Source organism: Tinamus guttatus, unplaced genomic scaffold (genome assembly GCF_059628265.1).
Source record: "Tinamus guttatus ecotype Peru unplaced genomic scaffold, ASM5962826v1 Tinamus_guttatus_pri_ptg000676l, whole genome shotgun sequence".
Lineage (NCBI taxonomy): Eukaryota > Metazoa > Chordata > Aves > Tinamiformes > Tinamidae > Tinamus > Tinamus guttatus.
This window is the reverse complement of record NW_028289210.1, coordinates 496,857-516,367: the sequence shown is the minus strand read 5'-3', so window position 1 is coordinate 516,367 and position 19,511 is coordinate 496,857. Positions and strand designations below refer to the sequence as shown.

The 19,511-nt window shown below is 44.8% G+C and overlaps 1 protein-coding gene across 1 annotated transcript in view; it reads left to right on the top strand.

Moving 5' to 3' along the window:
• Positions 1–2,800: 2,800 nt before the first annotated feature.
• SUSD6 (sushi domain containing 6) overlaps positions 2,801–19,511 on the top strand; it is a 41,079-nt gene continuing 24,368 nt past the window's right edge. The window contains exons 1-2 of the mRNA XM_010216564.2: positions 2,801–2,979; positions 6,751–6,780. Coding sequence (XP_010214866.2) covers positions 2,859–2,979; positions 6,751–6,780 — 151 coding nt within the window. The 5' untranslated portion in view covers positions 2,801–2,858. The remainder of the gene's footprint in view (positions 2,980–6,750; positions 6,781–19,511) is intronic.

Sequence of the window (19,511 nt, the reverse complement as noted above, 5' to 3'; positions counted from 1 at the left end):
AATAGGAAGGCAAGGCTGGAAACTAGTTTTGTAGCTTGGCCACAGCCTGCGGGAGAATCTCCCCGGGGCAGTACCTGGGCCCATTGTACTTTAGCAGTTCTGAAGGGTTCATCAGGGCAATTTTCAGCGTTCCTCTCCTCCCGATCCCTCAGTGAAGCTAATCAGCTTGCTGGGATGTTGCTGTAGCAAAGCAGCATCACCCTGCAGCATTCCTGGAGAGGCAGCCCTGCGTGGGGGCCAAGATGGTTTCCCGTAACCTCCGTGGTAGAAGGGCAACACGGCAGCCCTGCCTGGCCCTGGAAGAGAGCCAGCCAGCCCTGTGCTTTGAAGCAACCCATTAATTGGATCAGAAACGGTCAATAATTGATTTCCCCAGAGGATATCCTTGCCCTGGGTGCCTCTGACATGACTGCAGTTCATATACCAAAATTAGACTACAAACTTCCACGTACAGTCTCTGGGAGAGGAAAATACCTTGAGGGCTACATAGTACACCCCAGTGTGACTGCAAATTCTGCAATACTCACGCTTCATCTTCCCTACCTCTCCTGTCCACTAATGCATTTCATCCAGCAAATGCTGGTCCCAAGGGCAGGGCTGGCCACCTTTAAAATAAACATTTGCAGGACCTGCAGAGTGTGTTATGCTAATAAGGTCCCATTAAAGGGGGATGGGGAGGGCAGGCCTGTCTTTGTACAATCAGAAGGGTCTTTTGCTTCAGATGTATCCTGCCTTGCCTTGGGAGTGTAATTCTGCATAGAGCTGCAGAAAGGGGCTAGCCGTTGGCTCAGAGATGCTGACCTTTTCCAACCGAATATGAACGTGAAATCCATGCAGGAGATCTGACTACAGGAGGCAAATAAGCAGACTGGGTGAGTCTTTATATCTGTGTTCTTCAATGAGAAATAATTTTTGTTCCTGAAGGAATTGTTGCTGAAGAATTTGTGGTGGCATCTTTAATCCTTCCTGCATGGTAGGATCACTGGGTTTGAACAAAGTGTTGTATCCTCATCCCTGGAACACATGAAATCTATCTCCTGTGCTCCAGGTATGGAGCAGGGCAGCCTTGGTTCCCTCCCTACCTCTCCAAATTAAGCAAGAACCGAAAGGGGAAGCCACAGACTGGGTTTCTTCTTGTGTCGGGCTTGTCACGTGTCTATTTAAATGTCATCTTGAACTGCCTGGCTCAAAGTTTGCTGGCTCTGCTAGCAGATTTTTTTTTTAAGTGATAAGAGCTTTGATTTCATTCTCACAGTCTATTTTATTCTTTGTTTCTATGCTATTTCTATAGAAGAAAAAAATAGCCATGACATTCAGTTCCAAGCAAGGTTTCCTGCATTTTTTCTGCACACATTGTAATCTAGTAGATACTACAGACCACAAACTGAGTTACTGGTGTGTCTCTGTGCTCAGGTCACGCGCACACACAAAGACAAAATGATTTTTTTTAACAGAGACTAGTTGAATTGACAGATCTAAATTTTAAATATCAGTGCTCTTTTGAGCTCGATGCTTGAGCTCAAAATGCTGGTGTGCCGACTTATCTCGGGAGTGGCTGCGTGTCTGGATGTTGTGGCCTCTTCTCTCATAGGGGCATCAATGCAGGGCTTAAATCGCATCTCTCGTGCCTGGAAGAGCACGGGACCTGTCTCTGCATCTCCCCCGGATGATTCTGAGACTGTCCCTCGGTTTTGAATTTCCCTAGGAAACCAGCAGAAATATCCGTTTAATTGAAGAAGTAAATTGAACGGGGTTCTCTCAAATTGAAAGTGTTCCTGTGGACAAGTGTAAGAAAACATTTTTCCTCAAATTATTTTTTTCCCTGAAAATTTAACATGTTTGTTTAAGGAAGAGCATGGTAAAAGGAGTGTTGATATGTCTACTCAAATATTTTTTGACTGTATCGCTGAACACTTTTATCTGTTTTCTTCTTTGTAATACAGAAACCCGCAGATCCTTAGTTCTGAATTTCTTTTATTTGCCATTATAGGTCTTGCAGGCTAAAATCGTTCAAAGTCAGGGGGACTTGTATTCTGTCCAGGCTTTTTTCCCCTCAGAAGAAGAGGGGTTCAGCCTGTGCTTTCATGATTTCCCGAGTGCCTTTTGCTGCTAGAGCTGTGTTCATTTACTAATGTGCTTTCAATGTGACCATGCCTGATAGGCTGTGGCTGAATCTCTCAATGCTCAGGTATGAATAGTGTCACATCCTGCAATTTTAATTGCCATGCTCTGCACTGTCAGAACATTATACCTGAGGTTTGCAAGCTGTTTTTGCATTCCTCCTCTTCAGCGTGTGTATGCCTGCTGCCGGCTGCCTGTCAGATTTGCTGTGTCTCTCCGGGTGGCTGAGAAGCGTTTGATTTATTTATCAGAGTTGTCTGGTAGCCTTCTGTGTCTCAGAGACCTTCTGAGAGGTGGTGGGTGAGTAGCAAGACTGGTTCTCTTGAAAATATTTGAAGCGAATTATCCAGACGCCACATTCTCTGAGGTTTTCTAAAAGGAAGATATACAATTAATTGTAAGCTACTCAGTTTTCAAACTTGACATATTAAAGGGCAAGTAAAACATTCTGGTCACTTTTAAGTTTTCCTATGCAGAAAATCACCTTTTCTGCTCCTATTTTCTTTGCAAACTAAGAATACTTGCTTAGTAAGACTTCAGAATTCTTGAACACTGGTTTTGATGATTTCTGGATTTTCCCTTTCCTTCCTCTGGATATAGTAGATTTCTGACTTAATACTTACTATTTTCTTCTATGTCTTTTTTTTTTTTTTTCCTTTTCTTTTTGTAGGCCGAGGTGCTCCTACTTGACCTGATCTTTCTGGGATTTTTTTAAAAGAAACTTTAGTGGGTAAAAGATGTGCCATGGAATGGTAGCACCAAAGAGCAACACAGGATCATCTCGTGTCTCAGCTAGCCATGGATTATTTCTTCTGCTAGCTATCCTTGGTACCTGTATTGTGGAAGCAGAGGCCACAGGTAAGTGACACCCTTGCCTAGGCTGTAGGGAGGGGGAGATGTTTGAGGAAAATGGAAATGGCTGATGTATTTGAACACATCCTCCAGAACCCACAGGAGAGCAGTCTCAATGCTACGGTTTAGTAAATCTTAGAACTAAAATATTCCTTACACTAACAATATAAGAGTGCCTGTTCTTTACCCTGACATTCTGATTCCTGCAGCCTTTTCTTCCCCCGTATATCTTCACTGCAGCTGGGGGCATTGGGACCGTCTCAGGTATATGGACATAAGGACTACACTTTGTTTGAGTTGAGATTCTCGTGTAGAGACACTTATCTGTACACTTTGCAGCAATTGCTCACATGAAGTGCTGTTAGAAGCACTAACTGCCTTCAACTCTTTGCACAGCTGATGAGTCTGTTCAATGTTTCCTTTTGTGCTATCTTGACACCTCAGCACCCACTAACTGTACTCCCCTAAATGCTCTTTGCAGCTTGGGTCTTCCCTTTTGCGTCTCTTTTTTTTTTTTTTCTCCTCTATAATGGACAAGCATGATGAGTAATGTAAACAGTGTAATGGGATGGTGTGTAAAGCATTAAGTTACAGTAGAGGTCAGAAGATCTGCCTGTTAGAAACGAGTGGAAGAACAAAACCTGCCCGATTAGTCCCAAGGGAGTTCATTATGTACATGTTTACCCAGTATACATTGGAAAGTGGTCTCTCCTCTCAACTTGTCATGATGTAGTTCTTGTGTCCACAGAGATGTGTGACATAGCTTTAAAAAGCCCTGTTTATTGAAGCATAGTGGCACCTGAAAATGTGAAGTGGCTGGCACTCCTCTGCTGCAGTGAAGCTTGAATTGGCCTCTCTGTGGTGGAGGAGTATAAATATTAGTTGCCAGATGCCCACTGCTTAAAGTAGAAATGATCATGTATGGAAAAGGCTGATGCTGGAAGCTGCTGGAGGACTTCATTTGCTTTTAGTACTTCTGGTTCTTCGAGCTGGAAGGGAGAGGCTCCTCGAGTCACATGGCCTGGACTTGCATGGCCTGTCTTTGGCCTCGTAAGTATTGCATGGCTGAGGAGCTGCAAGAAGGGCTGACAGATTGGCATGAACAGCTAGTAAGAATGGAAGAAGGAGAAGGTCTCTCTGAATTTGGTCTATCCTTGTGTTTTTCTTCCAGCCTGTGCCTGGCAGTAATGCCCCATTGCTACTTGCGATGCAGGTCTGAGGTCTGTGCCTTGCAGCCTGGTGCTGCAGTGACCCGATGCATGTGCTGCAGCAGCTGCAAGTGCCTGGAGCGGCAGCCGGCCGTGCGCTGCGGGCAGGCAGCCACGCAGCTGGCGGGTCTTCCTGCAGCCTCTCCGAGGCACCCGCTCCCAGTGCCAAAGGCACTAGCTGAGCTTATCAGCAGACCCCAGGGCAGTTCTGCATTGCCTCCCTCTTTGTGCTGCTCCACGCCTTGCCAGCAGCAGTGGTGACCTGGCTGATGGAGACAGCTTGTCACCTAAATAGGATTACAGTGGCTAGGCATGGAATACTTCCTGCAGAGGAAGGGAACCCAAGGGAACTTAAGGGAACCCAAGACTATCACAGACAGCAAGACATCTGGGGAGAAAATCCTGGGTTGGGGGGGACTGGGTGCAGAGTGCTCCCATGGATGGGCTCTCCGAGGCTGCAGGCAGGAGCTGCCGCTTGCTGGGAGGGACGGGGGTGCTTGTGGTGTGACACGGGCCCTGAGAGCTGCACCTGCAGCAGCACGGCAGCCCTGAGTGATGCTCGCAAGCAAGTCGGCCGGGAGCATGGAGCCAGATGGGTAAACAAAGAACATGAGCGAGGCACTTGGAAAATCATCTTTTACTCGCCTTTTTTCGCCTCCCCCCTGCCCCCATCACCCTCCCATCATCATTTTATTAATTTACACAGCAAAAAAAAAAAAAGCCCACATTCAGAGCAGGCAGGACAAAGAGATGTTAACACAAAGCAAGAGATTATATTAAACCTCCCGATGGTAACACTTATGTTGAACGCAGGGCCGATGTGACACATTCACAATCGCTACAAAAGCTAAAGAATGTCCTCATAAAAAGCCAGACAAGCATGGAAACAATAGGCTGGCTCTGCTCAGAGTGAGAAAGCAGAGCGCTTGTGATTCATATGTTAAGACTATATAATATATATTGTATTGCAGTCGTTTTGCTGCTTGGAAATGCTGTTGCCTCAGTTCCTGCAGGTTTAGGTACATATTCACGGTGTGGGCAGGAACATGTTCTGCTTGCCACATGGTAAATGCACAGGGCAGGCTCATTTCCAGTCAGTGAGCATCTGGTCCTGCTGTGTTTTTAAATTTATTTCACTTTTGCATGGATTTTTTTTTAAGAAAAAAAAATCAGCATTTTGTCTCAGCCAGTTTCTCTAAGTATCCTGGAGTGCCACGAAATGAGCATGATAAGTTGCTTGGTCACTAAACATGTTGCAGAGTTTCTGGGAAAACGGCTCCCTCTTCCCAGGAGGGGCAGTCACAAATACAGTTTGGTGATGGGCAAACAATAAATTTGCAGGAGCACGTTGAAGCTATGCTGGAAGAGAAAGATTTAGGGAGATTTCACTCCTGTTCAGTAGTATTTATTGAGCATTAATCACTGTATAGTATACCTGTGTTAAAATTTAAGATGTATTGTCCAAAATATTAGAAAGCTTCCTATCAAATATGTTTTAAGTCATGCAGTCTCTTGCATTCATAATCAGCTCTATAGGAAAGCTATCAAAAGATAGGTTGGACCTTTTGTTATTGATAATACTGTCATTTGATCTTGGGAAATGCAGGCGAAAAGTGTTAGTAAAAGTAGTCTTTTAAACTTTCAGAATTAAGCAAATATCAATATTCATAAAGCAAAGAGTTGAAATATTAAACATAAAAGCTAATAATGCAGGCCTGATGAATCCAAGTCTGCTTTGATTTAAACACGATGTACTTTTTGACTGAACACAGGTAGAATGCTATAAAACTAGCTCTTTAAATTTTAGCATTTCCATTAAAGTGATAGAGTTAAATAAACTAAAACGACTCCATTCCTGTGTGTCATCTCTGACATGCATGTGACCAATCTGCTACTTGCTGTTCTAAGGTTTCTTCGTACCAAGGTTACTGTGCACAGAAGCTCTTGGCTACTGCTCTTTGTTTGCATTACGCAGAGCAGCTTGTAGGAGCGTGCTCTAGCCGCTGAGCAGATGCAGACTTGCTCCTATTCTTTGTGGATCTGTACAAAGCAGTGGTTCTCTTTGTCTCCAATTACGTGGTTGAAAGGAGGGAGTTCTACGGTTAGGAATGAATTCCATGAAAACAAGGACAATAGGCCGCTCAAATATGGGTAGGTGTCATGCATGAACAGACCACCTTGATTATAACCCTCTTGTTTCATATAAGTCTGGATTTGAAGAGATCAGCAAGTCGGTCCAAAGTGTGTAGTTCTCTGTGGACATAAAGAAGCTGTTTGGGTGGTAATTCCTCTTTCTAGTCCCTGTGGAGAGTTTAGTAAAAGCTGGGTGGTTCAGAGGAGCATGCTGGAGAGCAACAGAATAATGGCCAGACAGCAAAGCTGGCTAAGAAGTAGATGCTCAAATAACATAATGTTATTGCTGTTCCAGGCAGCTGGAACAAAGAAAATAATAGAAATCTCAGCCAGCCACACAACTTGTTTAATTTTAACTAGTTTTAGTGGGGAAGAAGGGAAAGATTAAAGCATACCCAATAGTAATCCTAAATTTGCCTTTTGTTTGTCCTTTTAGGTTGGCTCAGCAAATCCAAAGGACCTACATGTAAGTAGATTCATCTTCACTTCAGTACTACGAGAAATGAGTGAGGGGGGTTGCTGGTTAATAAAAGTGGCTGTGAACCAGGATTCCTAGTTTTTAGCTGTGTTTGGGAGGCTTAAACGCATCTCTCTGCTGCATCTTATCTGCATTTTGTCTGCTGTTTGTCCTCCTTCCATTTGAGGGAGAGAGGAAGATCAACTTTTGTTTTACTGTGCTTGAAGGGATTTTTATACCTTTTGTAGTGGTAACCTTCCAAGTGACTCAAGGAAAACCAAACAGAATAAATACTACATTAAAATAGAGAGAAAGGAGCTACTTTTGAAAGTTTTGAGAGACTGCCTGAGAAAAAACAAAAACTTGTTTCCTTTAATCAGGAAAGGCAGAAGAGTGTGATCTCATCAGAAGAGTGTGCTGGGTTAAGTAGCATGACTGGATATATTGTGCTGTATGCTCTGCTTTTCACTTCCTGTGCGCAGAAAGTCTTAAGCCTTTCCTGTCTGTATGTTAGAGGTGTGCAGTCTTGGGAAGTGGGAAGCGTATTTGCCTTTCTGTAGTATATATTAAAAAAAGTTTAAGTCTTTACTGAATGCTGAAATTTGACCTGCTTAATCTGAGCTTTTCTTCCCTTTTTGTGGTGGAGAGGCGCAGGAGCAGTGCTGATGAGGAATGGGTTTGTAATGAAGCGTTTGAAGGGGTGGAGGGCAGAATACTGCCTGCCACATTTGGCCCTACAGAGCGGCAGAGGAAAAGCCTTGATGGAATCCTCTGATTTAGAAATACATCTAAAGTCTGAGTTTTACTCTTAATAAGATTTTAATGACCCAGATGCCTAGTATTAAAATGTATTCCATGCTTGGCTACTGTTGCTAGCAGGAAAATGTGCTGCTCCGTAATTCAGTGGTTTTGTTAGGCTGGAATATGGAAGATGGAAACTGGTAGGAGATTAATTGTAGGAGGGGGAAAAAAAAAAGGCAGGAAGGGAGTAAATAGCACAGTTCAGTCCTCTTTAGCAGGCAGAGTTTATGTGCATCAGTTCAGGTTCTGATACATCACCTCATTGGCATCTCTTGATGCCTGCTGTCCTCTACACTGAAGACAGACTTGTCTGTCTTTGCTTCTCATGCGGCTTACTCCTGTCACTGAGGCCTTTCTTTCTCGCTTGAGCCCATTATTTGGGGAGGCTTTCAACGTTTGGGTTTGTTCCCAGTCTGATGGGAAACGTTCTGCCAGCAAGAGAGATGAAAGCTTGCTCTGTTACTACCTTGTACCACTTGACCATTCCCTCCCTGCTTCTGTTCCCTTTTGTGTCCTAAATTGCTTACCATAGCAGCTGAATCATCCTGCTTTCAGGACGTGTTGAATATTTGAGTTTTTCCCCACTTACTAGATTTATTCCTCTTCATCTGTGTAATTCTTTCCCTGATTGCTTCTCCAAGCTGTTAGTTTAACTGCAGCAGCACAGGCAGTTACCACCTCCTGTCTGTGCTGCCAGCTGTTCGTGACCCTGCAGAACAAGTGTGTTGGCTCCTGAGCCGTGGCAAACTTATCCCTGGGCTGTTACTGCAGTAGTGCTGCAATAGGTGGTGTGCAGTGTGTAAAGCTGTGGAGCTGATTCATCTCCTCAGTGTGATCACATGGCGGATGGGGGTGACCTGGTCTATGGAAAGGTGGGTGATGTAGACAAGTCAAGTTTGCAGCTTTTGCTGTTTGGGTCTCCATGCTCTTCCCAGCTGCAGTCTGTCTAGGTGAGGATTGCTGAAAACACTGCTGATAGTCAGGACTGAGGGTGGGACACAGGGAGGTACCTCAACAAGTTTAGAAGTGCTTATACGTTCAGTAGGAATGTTGGAGGCCCCTATTGGGATTATGGCATTATCTCAAGGTTCCCTGAGGTAAGCAATGTATTCTGTTGGAGCTGGATGACTTGTGAACTGGCTGCTTCCAGGTTCGAAGTCCTTGAAGGGATTTGAAATACTCCCTTAGGTAAGGGACCACTTGGATGAATTGCAAGGTGTGTGCTAGGTGAGTTGGGTTAGAGGGGTTTGTTTTGTTACTAAACTATTGAAAAATAAAATGAGCCTATTGGTCCTGCCTGCTGCAGAGATCCTTTTTTTGAGGGAAGGGACAAGTGAATTTGTGTGGTCCAGTGCTGAGGAAAGACTGCTGCTCCTTAAGAGGTCATAGAGGTGTCTGCTTGCAGCTTGCTAGATGGAGGTGCTTCTGCGTTGGTGTGGCCTTCTTTATGGGGCCAGTGCCTCGGATGTGGAAATAGAAGCACTTACCTGCTAGGTGGGGTAGGAAATACATTCCAGCTGGGAGCAGGCCCCAAGGAATTGATCAGTAAGGTAACAAAAAAAAAATCCTGCAGGCTCAGAATCCCATGTCTACCAGTCATCCTAGTTCATAGGGAGGGTCTTTGTTTCTTATTTGAGAGTAAAACAAAACATTGCTACAATTTTTGATGTATATATTTTCTAATGTATTGAAAAGGAGACGCCATTACTAGTTTGAAGAATGTTGCCTTTCTGCAAAGTGAGATAACCATCTCTGTTGGATGTCTTGGGTTTTCAACCAAAGAACAGTCAAGAAACATAGTAATACATGCAGAGAGCCATAACTAGACAGCCAGGAGCTGCTGCTGCTGCTCTTCTAGCTTATTGGAACATGTCCTGAGGAAAAGATCTACGTGGTGTGTGGCACATCTCATGTCAGACATCTGTAGGCATTCAAAACTATGCACCCAAATAGAAAATTGTGTTTTATGGTTTTGAAGAATTTATTCTTTAAGCAACTTTACATATAGTTCTGTTTCCATTTCCATAGAGAAATGCCTACCAGTCAAGCAACAGATGAAGCTTTCCTGCTTTAGACAGAAGTATTTTGAGGGAGCTAGTGCAGAGCTCTCTAGAGACTCTTCAAGCGTACAAAAGGACTAGGAACAGGTTGGTATGTGTAGAAAAGCAGTAGAGTAGGCTGAGGCTCCATGAGGTGTCTGGGGAGAATAAGACTTTAGAATGGAGAGGAGGGGCAGAGGGGAATGCAGCAAAGCAGGAAGGTGAAGGTTTCCACGGGTGGAGTTGTGAAAAAGATCCCAGTGGTTTAAGAAGCCAATTAGTGGCTTAGTGGTTAAGTAGTGTATGTCCTGAGAGAAGGTGGTGCTTTAGTTATGCAAGCAGATTAGAATGGTTGAGAATAGTATGGCCTTGGGAGGAAGAACTCAGCACAAATATAAGCATGTGTTTATTTTTTAATGATTAGGCAAGAGTGCTTTAATGCAGAGGGATGCAAGATGTGTTTTAAATGTCAGGCTTGTGAGGCTTTTGTATATGCAACAACACTGACTAAACAGACTCTGGCAGAGTATTTTTAAGAACTGGAGGCAAGGGCCTCCGGCTACCAAGTGTGCATCTCCTCCAGGGCCTGAAGCTTTGAGACAGAAACCTCCTCGAGGCAGGAGCAGAGCAGGGTGAAGGTGCTGGTGCCTGGAGCCCTGGCTGTTTGCCCACAAGTGCTCTGATGAGATGGCTGGGGAGCTGGTGGGGAGAGAAACTGGAAGACCAGATAGCAACTGTGTGTGAATGGAGAAACGGAGATAGGGGTTCTGAGTGAAAGTTGATGCCTTATTTAGAGAAATGCCCCTGGCTTTCTGAGAACGTTCTGCTCCTATCCAAAACACAGCTGTGGATTTATCCTTAGGTGAGTGGGAGGCTCCTGGGGAATCTGGCCCACTGGTCATCCACTTTGCCTTGCATGACAAGTTAGTCTCATGGCAAATGTTATTGCCCATAGCCCAAAGCAGAACTGAAACTTGCTGTGATGGGGAGATATGGTATCCGTGAGCTGTCACTGTTGTAACATGCAAGTTTAACCACTTTGGACCTCTTCATTTACATTTACTACTTAAATACTCGGAGATCATTTTTAGGTTGACAGTTTTGTGCTTTGATTTGTTTTTGCTTTTTTTTTTTTTTTTTTTTTCCCCTCTATGGCATTTAGTAAGTTAGACTCCACTTGCCGAAGGAAATGTCCAGTGCAGGGAGAGCTGAGCTGTCCGCAGGATCCTTGTTCCGTTCTTGTGCCATTTAAGTACAGCAAAACAAGTAGCTGAAAGTTTGAACCGAAGCAGAGCCCAGGACTTGGAAATCTCTCAGCAATGCTGTAATAGCCATGCCTTCACCCTTTTCTTGGGTCACTGCTTTTAACCCTACCTGTAGGAGAAAGTAAGCTCTCTCCTGCAGTGGTTTGGCTGCTGGCTGGTCCCTGGGCAGCTGTTTTGTTGTGCAGTTTGCACGTCTTGAGGAGTTTTGCTTAGCTGTCTCTGCACAGTATCTGTACAGGGCATGGGCACCTCTTGTGAAGTGCTGGGAAGTGACCTGTGCAGTTAGAAATTGTCCTCTCAGTCTTCTGTGTGGATTTTTTTGAGGGTGGCTCAAGTGATATGTTGCTCTTTCTATATGATGAAATAAACTTTCTTAATTCTGCTGTGTGCGCCCCTCTACTAAGCCCCAGTTGTTCCTCCTGTGGTTTGTCTGGGTGCAAAGAGCCGAAAGCCAAAGAATCTAGAGATTTGCCCATGGGTAGGTTTATTTCAAGTCAGTACTCAAGTGACAGGGAAGCTGACATTTTGAACTTGGAGTTCTGAGCTGGTGCTTTGCATAGAGTGCCTGGGTCCCTAGGTCACATTTTTCTGAGAAAATGACTATCCCTGTTTCTTGTTTCCTTTTTCCACAGGCTTCAAACATCCTGGCTGGATCTGATTATTACACATTCAGGTAGCATCCCAGCCTACACTACTTCTGATCTTTGAGAAGAAACTAATTAAAAAATTGACCCCAGCTCTGAATGTTGTAACTTGACCGATAGGTTTGTAGGCCTGCTTGTGTCTCTGAGCACTTTCCAGACTCATGACACCTGTTCTTTAGGGCTTGGAGGGCATCGTTGCCCCTCTCGAGGAGATGCCTGACTCTGGTAATCCAGACTATGCAAGGTGCATTAGAGCAGGCCAGGATGTTTCTTTTGACTGAAAGCAGGGAGCAGGGGCTCTCTGAGAAGTTGCTGTAGAGTTGAAGGGCAGAATTGTTGGCTGTGGGCTCTTCCTTCCTGAAACACTGTGTATTTATCAGCTTTCTCGATGGCTTAGGCCCGGGTGCTGAAAAGGTGGATGGAGCTGCTGATTTTGGCTCGTGTGGGGAGCTAGGCAGTAAGGGGCAAACCAGGGATGTTCAGAGGCCCAGAGCTCAGGCTCATGCTCTGTGTGAGTGGGAGCTGATGGCAGCCAGTTCTGCTAGTGCCCTCTGCCATGGGAAAGGGAAGGGCTTCTGGTGTCCAGATCCTTGTTTGCTGCACACAGCAGTTCCCCTGCTGCATGAACACCCTGTGTGGTGCTGAGGGGCTTCCTTCCATTCAGCCAGTGCTTTTGTAGTCATGAGCTGATACAGTGTGAGAACTGAGCTCTCAAGGGGCAGCTGTGTGACTGCCGCAGGAAGAAACGGAGGTAGCATCTTGCCATCTGGTGTGCAAGTGGGGCTGGCATGCTGGGTCCCCAGTGTCATTAAGAGTGAGGCAGCCTGACGGGGGCTGCTGATCGAGGGTGCCCTGGTGAAGTTCATTCTCCGACTACAGTCTGGTGAGCAAAGATCCAAAACTGCTTCAGCGCAGGCCTCTGGCCCCCTGGCACGTGTCTGAGGCAGGTCAGGAGGGTTTCATGGCTGGCTGGGCCAGGCGCCGCAGAGCGATTTGAGAGAGTGATTTGAGCAGATAAAAATGGATGTCTGCCCTGCATCCTCTGCCAGCAGGGAAGCAGCTAGCGCTCCATCTGCTACCCCTGCTGAACTCTTTATTAAATCAGGTATATTAAGTGGAGGGGATTTCCCTCCTGACACTGGTTAGTGCGTTATGCTGAGGCAGGGTGCCTGAAGAACTGGAACTTTTGTAGTTCTCATTTTAAAATGTTTTGGGCTTGGTGACAGCGGTTCAGAGCTGCTTGCCGGTGTGCTGTGTGTGACTCCACCAAACGCACGGCCCTTTCCCAAGCTGTCTGTCACCTTTCCTCTTTCTGCAGGAGTGAAGGTTGGCTGCCTCATTGCAGTGTACACAGCTGCTCTGTAGGTAGCAGCTCAGATACCATATGCACTTTCAGAGGAGAAAAGATTCTTTTCTGGCAGAAAGGTTTGGGACTTCTATTTTCAGAGTATCTATATACTAGCTTCATCTAGTCTCATAGTGTGGTGGGAACCACTGTAAACCCTTTGCAGATGGCAAATGTCTCAGTTCTTCCAGTTAATCTCTATTTCACTTGGTGCAAAACCTTAACTTGATTTGACTTCTCAGCTGTTGTGATGACTGTCCCCCTTTTCCGCTTTGGTGGGAAGCTCTTTGATGTAATGAGAGAGGATGAGCTCTTCTCCCCTGGAGTCATTACATGAAATTCTTACTGCTGATTCTCTTATTGGTATCAGAGAGACAAAAGCTCAACAATAAACTAGAAAAATAAAAGAACCCCAAAAGCCCTCTGGTAATCGCTTGATGCCAGTTGGTACCAGGCAAGGCATTGCCTGGTAGGCATTGGTGCCTTGCCTGGTCTCGGATCTCCCTGTAGCCACTAGTCCACGGTGCTCTGCCATGAACATTGACAGCTCCATGTCCCTGTGGGGACCACTCCATGGGTGGCATTTCCCTGAACCCAGGCTGATTTCTGGAGGTGTGATGACAGATACATTTCTTTGAGCTCTACTCTACCAGATACCTGTTGTAGTGATTATAATGCCCGGCTCCCATGCAACCCTGCAGCAGTGAAAGAGGAATTGGGGAGCCTTTTGTTCTGCTTTTCTCCGTGTTCCCCAGGTTGTCTTTAGAAGCAAGTCCCCAGTGCCGTCACTGCCACTGCCCCCAGGCCCTCACCCCACACGCACAGATTCAGCGTATGGCTCTTCCCACCCCCCCTTGTCAGGGGAGCAGCTGCAGCTCCTGTCATGAGTGATGCTGGGCAAGGAGCTTTGGAGGGGAGAATTACAAAAGACCCAGCTTAAATCATCTGTGTAAGGGCACAGCAGACGCTCTGTCCCCCCAGGCCTCCCCGCTTGTCTTCTGCTGCTATGGTTGTAATGACATTAGCATTTCAAAAAGGGGATTACCACAGCCCGCAACTTCTGAGGGGTGGGTATTTTGGCTATTAATTGAAAAGCTGCTTTGTGGCCATGTCTGCTTGCTTGCTTTTTTTTTTTTTTTTTTTTTTTTTCCCCCTTCTTTCCTTGTGTGTGAACCCTGAAGGGTTGGTGGAGATGGCCACATCGTGTTAAAAGTGGATTGCCGCAGTTGTGAAGAGGCTGGTTAATTATTGGTCTAAATGTGAGCTGCTAGATGTCAAGCTGCTGTTGTTGTTTGCTACCTCTCTTGCTAAATTGGAGTGACTGGCTGAGAATTTCCTATTGGAAAAGTTCAATTAAAGGGACTGTTGGTATCACAACCCTATCCTAGAGAAGCATTCTTACATTCCTCTTGTAAGCACAATTTAACGTAACTGTGCTGCTTTTTGTCTCATAATTCAAACAAAGGACCCAGACAGTACCTATGTGCTATTTATAGTCTGCCTTTCGGGACTCTTGGGATATTGAAATCACATTTTGTGTTCAGACACAGTATTTTGGGACAATTTGTTGAAGAAAAAGCAGCCTTTTGTATTTTATTTGTTTTTGTGTTTGTTCAGTTGGTTTGCATATGCCAGAGAGAGGCAGGATTACTCTGTGCATCCTCTTGAACCAGGCATGGGTCTTAAAATCAGTAGCCGATCCAGCAGTGTCCAAGCAGTGTTTCTGCTGGCACACAGAAAATGCTGGTGTCCCCTGGAGCCTTGTCCTTAGCAGGATTGCTACTGCCACGCATACCAAACTGCTGAACATAGAGGAAAGGGTTTGTTTTGGTTAGGAATACTTCAGCCAGCGTGTGTGATACGGTATCCATGGGTTTTAGTCATAGCTCGTGCCCACATAGCCTTTTCTCCCCGAGCGTTTTCACTTCGGGTGTAGTTCAGATGTCTCCACCAGACAAGTGCAAGAAGTGCCTGGCTCTTCCTGACCAGGCGACCGCGCTGGGGGCGCGGATAAGCTGCCCCTCAGCTCCCCGAGGGGAAGCAGAAGTGTCCTTTCCTCTGCAAACCCAACCCAGGGTATGTGGTGTTTCCAAGGCAGGAAAGCGCTCAGCTTTGCTGTGTGAAAACAGGAACCGTGGCAGGCTTTGCTGCGGGAGCGTGGTGGCTGTGTGCACTTAGGCAGTGTGTTTCTAACTCCAGCAAGCCCCGGGCCTTTTTTTGTGTCCTTTCGGTAGAGCACGAGCCTACCTAATCTTTAACAAGGTTGCAGTACCTTAAATTATTGGGTTGCTCATTGGAACGGCACTGAGCAAAGATGGAGCTTTGGGGAACTAAAGAATGCAAGAAATAGGTTGGTTTCATGAGGAATGGATCAAATTCTGGGTTTATATGAAAAAGGAAAAGAAACTTCTGACTTTTAGCAGTTTCCAGGGCGCTCATTATTTTAAGGCTTGCAAGAGAAAGATAGGACATTAAAAACAGAGAGAATAACTGCTGGTCATAAAGGTTAGTGAAATAAGAACATCTATCTTCATTATGGAGTCAGAGGGAAGGAAAAAAGCATGAAGAAGAAAGTAATTTTATTTCCCTTGCTCCTTGTTTAGATTAATGAATTTAATTACTTGGAGATAGCTGGTAGCAAACTTGTGGGTTTTTTCAAATGTACTTTAATGAGACTGTAAGTTTGAGAAAAGACTCAATTTGGTTAAAAACAACTGTCAATACAAATAAGAACTTAACTGCTGTATCCCTTATTGCTAATGTTTTGTGTCCATAGATGTTAAGAGAACTGAATTAATGACTCTGTCATGGGAAGAGATGGGGAAACCAGGGAAGTAAGGCTGCAATTCTAAACACAGGAAAGCAACCAAGATACCAGCTTTCAAGTAGATTCTGGTAATAAAACTTTAGTTCCTGTCAGTACCATAAAATAGGAAGAAAGAGAAAGGAAACTGCAGAACAGGGTAATGAGATCCCACATAACAAGACACAAGAGTAGATAAAGTGGGAAAGAGAAGATGCAGAACTCAGAAACTAAGATCTTTGTACTATAAACTTTTGCTGGAGTCCTTCTTCTTGATAGTATAATTTCCACTGGCTTATTTTTTTTAAATAAAATGATACAGTAGCTAAATAAATTAAAAAGCAAAATATAGTATATTTAAATTAGGGAAGATAGCTAACAGGGTGGTTATGACATCAGATTCACTTAACATCAAATTATACTTTCTAAAGTGCTTTGTCTTGCTGAAAATTGATGAGAGAGTGTCTCAAGTTCTGCAAACACTACTGAAAAATTGCCTAGGGTGTAATAATTTGAAAGAAGTTAGCATTCTGCTAGTTAAATTTGCTGGCAGTACGGTTCTGAATTGGGAGTTGTAAAGGAAAGTTGTAAAATTGCAAAATTCCCATAAAGACTGAGTAATGTAAAGCAAAGCAATCGGGAGATTAAGAAATGAAATGAAATTATTTTTCTCTGAAATTGTGTTGATTGAGAGTACTGGAAAGAAAATTCTTGGAAGAGCTGAATGAGATGTAACAGCTCAGTAGGGGTTAGAAGTGCCAATTTGTCCAATGTGATGAATCTATAGAAAAGGCTACATCAGTATTGACTTGGAACACACTAGAAGTGCTATATCATGGGAAACACCAACGAAAGAGGAGAAGCTTCTCAAAATGCTTGCTAGGTTCAGAGAACTCCTCATGCCAATGGAAACGGGCCCTCTGTGAGGGGATTTCCCCATCTCCCACATCCTCTTTAGTAGGAAAGGCTTCTGCTCCAAAATCACCAGAAGTTGCTCTTTGGAATAAGCAGTTAAAGCTGAAGGGCAGACTAGAAATGGAGAAGCATCTTCTGCCTCCAGCTAGAATTGCACCTAAAGAGTTAAACTTCATTGCGTGAGCCTGCAGTGCCCAGCCAGTCTGGCAGCCCGTCCGTCCTTATCCTGGCATCGGATGTGCTTTTGGACACCTGAACCTCTCTTGCACTACCGATGATGAACTGTTACTGCTCAGCACTAGCACTGTCTGGGATAGCTGCAGTTATGTGCCATCCTCTCAGAACGGAGCACTTCTGAAAAACTATGTGTGTATTTTTTTCCCCGCAGTGTAGATTGTAAATCTGTTTCCAGTAAATGTGCTAGACTGTGATTAGAAGTTTCCAGGCTGTGGTCTTTAAAACACTTCAGAGACCATGCAGCCTGGTCTGCTGCATGGTCACAGCTTCTTAATTTTAAGCTGTGTTAATTGCATTAAGAGAGCTTTGAATATGCTTTTGCTTTCCAGTGCAAACAATTCCTGTAATTAGCAGATGTTTAATATAGGTGAGACGAGGAGATAAGGGTTGTCCCTTCGTAACCCCAACTAGAAGATGTGATCCCAAGCTCCTTCTCCATTATGGAGGAATGCCATTATTCCAGCTGCATTAATGGTGTGGGTGAGGCCCTTGTTGATTAGGAGTTCAAGGAGGAAAGTATAATTTCAAAAAATACAGCTGCTAAGGGAAAGAGCCTAAGTACAGCGGAGTTACTCGCTCCACTGTGCAGGATGAATGCTCGACCTGGCTGTTGAACCTTTTGCGTGGAACCGCAGGGAATGTTTTTCTGGAGCAGAAGAGGAGATATAATGACTTGGTTTCTATTTACTTTAAGAGCTAAACGGTAAATGTCAGCTACCTGATCACCTCTTCTACCATGAGAAGAGATGGTGATGGCTTTGATGAGCAGCAGCCGGGTTGCAGTGATTGTATTCAAGACTTTGTTCTGCTGCTGTGCGTGTGCAGGGAGGTGAGAAAGCAGCGCATGGCCTTTAATGCAAGGCAAACACCTCTGCCCACCTAGTGAATGAAGAACTTCCCTTTTCTATTCGGCAGTACTGACCAAAAAGGGAAGCAGGGAGGGGGGAAATTTAAGTCCAGTGTCATAATCCAGGTGACACTTCTACTGCTTGAGAGGGCTTTGCCCTCTTCATCCCATGGCAGAAGAAAGGAGGGTAGAGGAGAGCTGTGGGTCTGCCCTTTGAGGAGCAGGTAGGTTTGCCTGCAGATTTTGTTAAAAGCTTAAATATATTGTTTTTCTGTGAAGAGTAAATAGCTTTGCCTTTTTTTTTTTTTTTTTTAATCTAGAATTTGAATGAGAAGGGGAAGGGAAAACAAGCTTATTTGATTAAACTGCATTCTGCTTTCTTGGTTTGTTGCGTGAAAGGATAGAAACTGTTCACTTGTTTTCCCTGAACTAATGTCCCAGGTGTTGTGACAATGGAAAATTAGTTGGCAAGGTGCCATGTAAGTTCTGCTTTTATCCGAGAGACTTGGTAGGGATGCCCCATCCTCTCTTTTAGTTCAGACCCAAAGTTGCCTCTGGGAGGATGCAGCACGTGTGTTAATTCCTGCTTTGGTTTTCTTCTCTGTCCTTTAAAGGATTGCTGCATTGTCAGCAAACTGGGCTCTTTTCCCCTGCAGCTCCTGGCTTGAATTCAGCAATAACAAATCACATCATGCCCCCCAACACACCTTCTTTTTAATGGGTTTTCCAGACATTAAATTCAGCTTCCACTTCTTGACCTCCTCTCCTGTTGGAAGGTGCTGTAGTACAACAGAAGCAGTAGCCACAAAATGGCCCCTCGCAGTCGCAGCACTGGTTTAAGAGCTGAGCACCCTTGTAAGGCTTGTCACAGGCTCACTGTTTGGGAGAATGAAAATGCACTTATTTCTTGGTGATGCTAGGTCTTGAACATGTATTTCGGAAACAATAACTTTGTAATCCCCAGGTAGTTGGTAACAAAAACTAATTCAGGGGTTTTGGCAAAGAGCCTCTTTGTTTTACTTTTTCTTGCATAACATCCCCATGTGAGACCTAAAAAGGTTCCTGCATGTACAGATGGAGGGAATGTGATACTAGCTTGAGGATGAGTGGTCAAAGTGCAGCTGAGTGCCCTAATCAGCAAGCAGTGATTTGTGAGGGGGGGACAAAGTGGGAATTCTGCTGAGTTTAGATTAGCCCACTTTGATATTTTATTAAAAGCTTGATGAGACATCCAAGTTGTTATGAGGAAGCCCAGGTGGGAAACAGATGGCTAACCCTCCTGCCTTCCCTCCCAGGCCTGCGCTGCTTTCCACTCGAGGAGCTGAGGCCAAGTTGTCTCCTGGATGTCTAGTCCTGTCAGGCAGGTCATCTGCCACAAAGCAGCTTGGCCTGTGAAAGGGGTCTTGGATCCAAACTGTTAGTAAGGTAGCCTTTCCTAAATGTGAATGGGAAAGGCAGGCGTGGGCAAGGGGCAGAACAAAAAATAGTTACAGCCCATCTAACGTGATTAGTGCTGAGCACTCTGAAATGAGTGTAACAGGCTTTGGAAAGGCCCCAGTTAGTGTGCTGGCAACAGGCAGAAAGTTGTAGCAAAAGAATCGGAGAAGTTGTAGAAAAGGAATCGGTTACAGAAAAGTGACTGATAGATTCAGTAAATGAGCTCCCAGGCGCTCTCCGGAACTCTTATTTTACTGCCTGGGTGCTAATCCATCATCATCATTATAACTTTCTTCCCTGTTGGATTTTCTTGCTAGGTCTCAAGCATAAGATACCCATCAAGTTTATTTAAATGTTCTCAAGAAATCTGCATTCGCAGTAGGGGGTGTTCCGAAGTGCATCTCTCT